The 9,474-nt window shown below is 35.1% G+C and overlaps 1 protein-coding gene across 2 annotated transcripts in view; it reads left to right on the top strand.

The window, feature by feature from the left end:
• The first annotated feature begins 2,267 nt into the window (after positions 1-2,267).
• Positions 2,268-9,474, top strand: part of LOC127700044 (uncharacterized) — a 57,957-nt gene continuing 50,750 nt past the window's right edge. For both annotated transcript variants that reach the window (XM_052203487.1, XM_052203486.1), the window contains exon 1: positions 2,268-3,389. In XM_052203487.1, coding sequence (XP_052059447.1) covers positions 2,953-3,389 — 437 coding nt within the window. In that variant the 5' untranslated portion in view covers positions 2,268-2,952. The remainder of the gene's footprint in view (positions 3,390-9,474) is intronic.

Raw genomic sequence — 9,474 nt, 5'->3', positions numbered from 1 at the left:
TTATTACATATTTGATTTAATCAGGTAAAAAATAGCCTATTTGCAAATTTTCATCAAATTTTCATTATGGGATCAAAACTGTATCGTATGCCCTTAAATAAATTGGCCAAGAAGAACTTAATCCACCTGATACATTCTTAAGGGACATGCTTTAAAGTTGTCAATTGATTCCAGAAATTACCATTCTACAGGGCGTTTTTTTCTCATGCATCAGCTTTTGCACTTAAATTTCGAAGCGCTTCTCTGGATTTACCTTTTCTGTATCCGAACCGAAACAGAAGAAGAGCAAAGAAAAACATTGACAAATACATATTGTTAAATGGAAGTTTCTTGACATTACGTGTTCTATGTATTTAATACGTCCATTTAAAAAAATATCTTTGAAATACATTGCATTGATGTGTAATATGAATATGATGGCAGGCATAAAAGAGGGTGATACAATGGCTATAATGCACGGGTCATCTGAAAAAGTTGTTTTTACGAACGGGTAGTAATATTTAGGCTTGAACTGTGGATTTGTGACAAGTTAAGCGATTAAGAGGCGTTATAACACTTATTAAAAAATAGAAATCGGCAAAAAGAAATTTTTTTTTATCATTCACAACTTGTAAAACAGGTAATACGCTATTTTCCCATTGTGAATTTTCCGCTCTACATCGTGTTTCTCTGATTGATATGATATATCAAAGAATCTATATCCATGTGTCTGAACATTTCGAAATAGCTTTAGAATAATCAATGTCAAATATTTATTTCAATAATTGTCAACGTAGAGTATTTCAAAGACAGGTAGATAAATATTTAATTGAATTGTATTGTAGTGTTGTGCCTACAGACATAATCGTATACATGTATAAGATTAATGAAATCGATTAATTATTAATAATTTAAGTTCATCCTTTTTGTTATTGTCCTTTCCCGTTGTATTAACCATCTGTGTATCCATTCGTATGTGTTGTAAATAAACCTTAATTGTATAAGAAGATCAAAATAACAAAGTAATTAGATTTTTAATGAATCTTAAAATTGAGAATGGAAATGGGGAATGTGCCAAAGAGACAACAACCCGACCATAGAACAGACAACAGCAGAAGGTCACCAACAGGTCTTCAATGCAGCGAGAAATTCCCGCACCCGGAGGCGTCCTTCAGCTGGCCCCTAAACAAATATATATACTAGTTCAGTGATAATGAACGCCATACTAAACTCCAAATTGTACACAAGAAACTAAAATTAAAAATAATACAAGACTAACAAAGGCTAGAGGCTCCTGACTTGGGACAGGCGCAAAAATGCGGCGGGGTTAAACATGTTTATGAGATCTCAACCCTCCCCCTATACCTCTAGCCAATGTAGAAAAGTAAACGCATAACAACACTTAGACTATACACACTGGTACATATACTATTTATTTATGAACTATCCACCTTATAACGAAACAAAAGACCATCCATCAACAATTGATTTTAATTAATTAATCTGGATAAAAAATAACATGAAACTGACATGGACTCCCCCACAAATAAGAAACTGGTGATTGATAATTAGTCTTGCTTTAAGGATGTTCATATTATTATTCTTTACAGGATCTATTAAGCCGTAAATGATTTGTACGTGCTCTACCAATTATTTAATTCAAGTAGCAATACACATCTTACTGAGCTGATATTGACGGTCGTCTTTTGGTAAGTAGATTATTGTATTCTCCATTTTTCTTTTTGTACGTTTAGTTTCAGTTTTTTCTTTACTTATTAGATAACCCCGCCGAGAGTGAGGTCTTAATTCATGTTAAAATATCAAGTTTAGAACGATCCTCCTTCAATTTGTCCTAAACAATTGTCTTAATTCTTTTTACCTTTTGACTGAACAAGACAACGATCATTCTCGCGAGAAAAGGACAATGAAATAAGTACTTGGCCGACGATCGTACATTGATTAAAGCGATAGCTTTTGTGACTTCGATTATCGGAAATCAATGACCACCAATCTAAGAGTCTTCATCTTGTAATATTAAGTAACAATTTCTGACTTTGCGATCAGAAGAAGTGATAATGAAACTATAAGTGAGAATATTGAACTTATTTTACAAACAAATTCGTAATTAGAAATTAATATTAAAATGAAAAATATGAATTAAAGGCATTCATTGTCAATATTTGGTTTAAGATTTCAATTGTTAAATGTGAAGCCGTGATTAATTTCATTAATTATTAATGGAAGCTTTACCTGTATAAAGGAACTACAATATTGAACATGTGAAAAAGCAACATGGCGGTCGATGAATGTTCGATAAGTAAAGCATTTGTATCTAACAATGAACTTTGTAGCGAATGATATTATATTGATTTTGCATGCAATTGACTATTCTTGTTTTGGAAAAGAAGAATAAGTAATGTCGTAATGGTTTACAACGTTATAATAGTTAATCAAACCGATTCTATTGACATTGCCGTTTTGTAATGATATTACTGATAGTCTTCGGCTGCGCATGTCAAATTTTAATGAACAGATCAATTCCCAAACAACTCGACAAAGATGGCTTGAGAATTCCAAGCAGAAAATCAATAGAATTCTAAAGTCTGATAGGATTTGGACATAGAAAACCAATTTCTGCAGAAAATATTAGTTGATGCCATTTTCAGACGATGTTGTGCTTTAATGGTGGTGTATGTGGTTATTCACGCTTGTCTCGTTTAAAATTGGATCATTATATTAAATAGGAAAATGTTATACTTTCAAAATTGTTTCAAATGATCATAATGTTTGAAATAGTAGTTAATAATTATGATTATTGTGTGTTTAGCTGAATATGGGTTGGAATAGTTTATTTCATTCGGAAAATTACGATAACCAGCAGACGTTCCTACCATACATGAATTCCGAGTAAAGAAACAAGATATTTACACTGAAATTGTTATTTTTCAATCAAATTTTGTTCTTTCATCTCAAATGTCAGTGTCATGTGTTCTCAGTGTTTACGTTTCGGGATTTGTTACAACAAACCTAATATCACTCACGTGCAATATCTTGGTCTTCCTTTCGGAATACCTCGCCCTTAGCTTAACCTCTCTTCAGGTGACAGTATTATTAGTTTGTGTTATATTATGGTATAGTTCCACTCCTACATTCCTTATTTCTGACAAAATAATGGGAAATGAAACTAGCAGTATACCGTCGGATGTTACAACGCCAACATCCGATATTCAAGAATCGGTTGTTTCATTTGGATCTAAAAGACGGGCTTCCGTGTCGTCCACCAGACTGCCATCCCCAGTGGAACCACCTGAACCGGATCTTAGTAACTTAACAGAAGAGGAAATATCTCAAATACGATCAGTGATAGGCAGAGCAAAGGAAATGCAAAAGGCAGAAGAAAAACGAATCAGGTTAGTTATACCCTTTTTATTTATTTGTTGACTGTCGCACTGGTCCAGTCGGATTGGGGACTGAAATACAACGACTCGTGTGGCGAGAGTGACATGCTCCCTATACGTTAAAAACCCTTGCAAAAGTTGTCTGTAAGTGGTCAACATTGCTCATCTTTCATCCTTTTCAAATTATTTTTATCTTGCATACATATTAAGTTTATTGTTAAATTTATCATTGTCCTGAATATGCATGAAATATTTGCCACTGGATGCTAGTAAACCACATTCAATCAATCTGTTTACTTGACCTTAAGTATTAGATGTTCCTCGTCTTCACATTAAGTTCATATAAATTATCGGACAATTTTGAACAAGCATCACTAATGTCATAACGTGTCACCAGAATATAAATGATAGGACACTTGTACTCCTGCCGATCCTTATTTTTGTTGTAAGTTAAAAGGCTGGACTTATTCTCGGATAAACAACATAGTTTGAAAAGCATTGGTAGCTAGTAATGTAAATAAAAGTAGTAGTTAGCATGTATTTAAAATATTTACAGCAAATTCAGCGAGCTAAAAGCCTAAAAACAGCTCACAGACTTGATATAATAGAAAACCAATGATATGGGGTATCATCCATGACACACAATCAGTACATGCACAGCAAAAAAAAAAAACAAAAAAACACACACACAAAAAGCAAAGGAACAGCACTTTCATTGCTGTTCTTTATCTCAAAGTCACAGTGAGGTCTTCAACACGGATAAAAAAAAAACCACAAAAAAACTCTCACCTCACTGCAAGATTAACATGGCTCCTAGAACCGGTTCAGCGGATATCCTTTTTGTATGTATTATGCATAGACATATCATAGCAGTGATTTCTCTTTTTATTCAACGCCATCAACGTGGATGCACATGTAGATAAAAGAAATAATACTGAAAATCTAAGAGAATCAGAATTTAAATGATTGATTGACTGATGTATGCTGAAAGTCCATTGGCATTAGCGAGGGCATCTATTCACCTTATGTAACCTCCAGCATATAACACTTTATTATGTTCATATAATATTATACATATTTTCATCTGATAAACGATTAACCCTGTTGAAATCACCAATTGATAACAGATTTCTGACTGTAGCCTTTTAGACGTTTTTTTTAAAGATTAATCATATATTCTAAAATGTCATAAAATGTACGTAAATTGTCGGACATAAATAAATTAGAAACACAATTTTAATGTCTTTCTACATTCACATTGCACCAATGATTTTCCGGCGTTATGTAATGGATTGCTTTCTCTGTGGAATACTTCTGCATATCTACAATGATTTAATATGACAATACCGATTAACACGTAAACAAACGCCCCTTGTTAGAATTTCTTTTCATAATATACGAAGAGGCAGTATTGATACGTGGGGATATAAAAGTAATTTAAGTTTTGATTGTTTACGTAATTTCTAACAATGAAATGATTATTGATTTTGTATCTTTCTATTTGCATCCATTATTACTTTCGATTGTTCCATATGCTTCTAATTGATACTTGGTAGAACTATTCTGACACATGACATTATCATAGTAATACTATTCATCAAATCGAAGTACAGCCTAGTCTAGATTATAGAACACACTTTAATATACATGTTTGAAGTTGAAATGCGAGCTTGAATTGCTCACTAAATAAATGATACCCCCGCTATAAGTATTTGGTAAATAAGAAATTGAAAAGCAGTGGATCTGGAAAGGCATCACAAGGTATAGCATGCACATATATCATGGTTTGTAAGTTTGGCTGTATCTGTAGAAAACTTATTACAAACAGGATATCGCATCCTAATTTGAACGGTGATTTTTGTTTTATACATAAATAAGGCCGATGTTTTTTCGTTCGGATAAATGTCAAAGCCTTTATAGTATACTATGTTGTATGAGGTTTGCTCATTGTTAAAGACCGTACGGTGACCCAAAATTGCTTATAACTACGTCATTTAGTCTCTGGTAGATAGTTGTCTCATTGGCTATCATACCACATCTTTTTTTTAACATACGTTTGAATGTTGATACCAAATTACAGGGCTCTCTGATTCGTGATTCCTGAGAATATTTCATACTTGATCATTTTGTACAAGAGTAGATAAGTATTGGTAAGCATGAAGGTGATGAGGGCCGAATGTTAAAATGCATCACATAGTTTGGCGTCTTCACATGAAGCCTGATAACAAATATTAGGAAGCTTTTAAATGTAGTTCTTGAAAAAATGTAATGAAAATTGGATGCGTAGTCACTATGTGCAAGAACATACAAGTCAGGAATCTGATGTTCAGTAGTTGTCGTTTGTTGATGTGGTTCATAAGTGTTTCTCGTTTCTCGTTTTTAGCTCACCTGGCCCGAAGGGCCAAGTGAGCTTTTCTCATCACTTGGCGTCCGTCGTCCGGCGTCGTCCGTCGTCGTCCGGCGTCGTCCGTCGTCGGCGTTAACTTTTTACATTTTGAACTTCTTCTAGAGAACCACTGAATGGAATGAAACCAAACATGGCATGCATGTTCCTTATGAGGTGCTGACCAAGTGTTGTTACTTTGTAGCGGATCCATCATCCAAGATGGCCGCCAGCGGGGGACTTAGTTTAACATAGGACCCTATGGGAAATACATACAAATGTCTTCTTTTAGAGAACCACTGAATGGAATGAAACCAAACATGGCATGAATGTTTCTTATGAGGTGCTGACCGAGTGTTGTTACTTTGAAGCTGATCCATAATCCAAGATGGCCGCCTGCAGGGGACTTAGTTTAACATGGGACCCTATGAGAAATACATACAAATGTCTTCTTTTAGAGAACCACTGAATGGAATGAAACCAAACATGGCATGAATGTTCCTTATGAGGTGCTGACCGAGTGTTGTTACTTTGAAGCCGATCCATAATCCAAGATGGCTGCCAGCGGGGGACTTAGTTTAACATAGGACCCTATGGGAAATACATACAAACGTCTTCTTTTAGAGAACCACTGAATGGAATGAAACCAAACATGGCAAGAATGGTCCTTATGAGGTGCTGACCAAGTGTTGTTACTTTGAAGCTGATCCATCATCCAAGATGGCAGCCAGAGGGGGACTTAGTTTAACATACGACCCTATGGGAAATACATACAAATGTCTTCTTTATGAGAACCACTGAATGCAATGAAACAAAACATAGCATGAATGTTCCTTATGAGGTGCTGACCAAGTGTTGTTACTATGAAGCCGATCCATCATCCAAGATGGCAGCCAGCGGGGGACTTAGTTTAACATAGGATCCTATGGGAAATACATACAAATGTCTTCTTTTAGAGAACCACTGAATGCAATGAAACCAAACATAGCATGAATGTTCCTTATGAGGTGCTGACCAAGTGTTGTTACTATGAAGCCGATCCATAATCTAAGATGGCCGCCAGCGGAGGACTTAGTTTAACATAGGACCCTATGAGAAATACGTACAAATGTTTTCTTTTAGAGAACCATTGAATGGAATGAAACCAAACATGGCATGCATGTTCCTTTTGAGGTGCTGACCAAGTGTTGTTACTTTGAAGCTGATCCTTCATCCATGATGGCTGCCAAATGGGGACAATGTTTAACAAAGGACCCTATGGACAATACATACAAATGTCTTCTTTTAGAGAACCACATACTGAATGGATTGAAACCAAACATGGCATGAATGTTCCTTATGAGGTGCTGACTAAGTTTTGTTACTTTGAAGCTGATCCTTATCCATGATGGCCGCCAATGGGGGGACTTCCTTTAAAATAAGACCCTATGGGAAATACATACAAATGCTTCTTCTAGAGGTGCACTGAATGGAATGAAACCAAAACATGGCATAAATGTTTCTTATGAGGTGCATATTAAGTGTTGTTTCTTTGTTGCCGATTTACTGTTCAAGATGGCCACCAGGATTTTTTATTAAATTACAGGACCAATATTAAACCAAATTTGGCCTCACTCATTATTAGGGTATCTGTTATGATTTTAATCTATTTTTACATGATTTCCAAAACCAAAGTAGAATCAGGTGAGCGACACAGGCTCTTGAGAGCCTCTAGTTTATATAGATTAGACGTTGGTTTTCCCGTTTGAATGGTTTTACACTAGTAATTTTGGGGCCCCTTATAGCTTGCTGTTCGGTGTGAGCCAAGGCTCCGTGTTGAAGACCGTACTTTGACCTAGAATCATGTGCATAACAGCGTAGACGAGACCATTGATTGGCGCGCTAAAATATCCCATTGACTGGGTCAGATTAGGTGAACGTTCGTCTGTAACGCCCACTGCTCACGATGTAGACATTTAAACTGTGGGGTCACCAAAGGGTCTCAACGCCTAAATAAAATAATTCGAAAAACTAATCAGGAATAACCTTTGTGTTTTGATTTATATTGACTACTTAAACGTTCTTTACTTGTGTTTTTGTTATGTTTTGATAATCAATTTTTATGATATCGCACGTTCTTTCAGCAAAAAAAGGATTTAACTGGCTTTAAAAGTTACAATGCATGTGTTGATTATTATCTTTTTTCGGACGTCAAAGCGATTTAACAATTGCGGTTGTCCAATTATGTCATCTTTTAACTTTTATCTGGTCAAAATTTTATTTTAGAACGAATGCATGATCAACTTTAAAAGTGTACAAATACAAAACATATAGACAAAATATACTTCTGTCCTGTCTTGTTCGTACTTGCAAGTTATTAGACAGTAAAAAAGCTATTTGGATCAAGCCTTGTGAAATTTGCATTTACGTTATTGAATAGGTAAAATGTATAGTTTGGTGAACTTTTCTGCTAACTACTATACTTGTGAAAAACATTTGACAACAGAAACGTATTCAGCTTTTTTTTTTAAATCGACCCAATTTACATAGTAATGGACGACTTCGTACATTTTATGATCGCAAATAAAATATGTATATAATATACTGTGCACTGTAGTTCGTATATTCATTTTTTCTTTTGTTATTGGATTTGCCCGTCTTTCTGGGAGTGATTATTTGTTATTGACTCCTTAAGCTTACTCGCAAAAAATTTAAAACTAAGACTTGCATTATGAAAATGTCCAAACAAACCTTGATTTTCCTTATTTTTTAAACATACATCTCAGCCATAGATAAGGACTTAAATTCGCCAGGTCTTTAATTTCAAGTAAGTGAGTTGACCAGAGTAATATTGCGGACCATTTGCCAGTTTCCATGCAGTATCCGTGTTTTTTCTCTCGCTCTGTTCTGCATCCACTCAACTTTCGTGTTTGTCATGACAAGGCCATTTGAAGCTTTCATGCTATACAGTGTTTGTTTTGCTTATTGTTGAAGGTCGTACGGTGACCTATATTGCTAACGTCTGCTGGTCACTGGAAGGGATTTGTCTGATTGTCTAGCACACCATATATTCTTATTTTTATATGCAGTTATATCTATAATAAAATTGAGAATTGAAACGGGGAATGACCAAAGAGCAGAAAATTTGTTTTTCGTTAATTGTTTTGTTGTAGATTAGGCCGTTGGTTTTCTCAATTGAATTGTTTCATATTTTTCATTTTCGGGGACTGTTGTAGCCGACTATACGGTATGGGTTTTTCTCATTGTTGAAGGACGTACTTTAACCTATAATGGTTTACTTTTATAAATTTTGACTTGGATGGAGAGTTGTCTCATTGGCACTCATACCACATCTTCTTATATCTAAGTACTCGGTAAACAAGAAGTTGATGAGCGTGAATGTGAAAATTTATCACTTCGTATAGCATATGCACATGCAGTCTGATTCCGTTCATGAGAAAAATGCGATGAAAATTTCAAGAGAAGAACGGATACATGTACGAAACGACGGACAAACAGGAATATATGAATAGAATATATAGATAATCATACATAGTATACAAAAGATATACACATAATGGCCAAACATATCTTAATTAATTCTTACAGTGATTTATTGATTGATTGTTGGTGTTTTAACGCCACTTTTTAGCACCACTTTTGGGCTATTTCGTGGCGGTCAGTTTTTATTGGTTGAGGAAGCCGGAGTGCCCGGAGAAAACCACCGACCTTCGA

The sequence above is a fragment of the Mytilus californianus genome, unplaced genomic scaffold (genome assembly GCF_021869535.1).
Source record: "Mytilus californianus isolate M0D057914Y unplaced genomic scaffold, xbMytCali1.0.p SCAF_47, whole genome shotgun sequence".
NCBI classification, from domain to species: Eukaryota; Metazoa; Mollusca; class Bivalvia; order Mytilida; family Mytilidae; genus Mytilus; species Mytilus californianus.
This window is presented reverse-complemented; position numbering and strand designations above follow the sequence as displayed.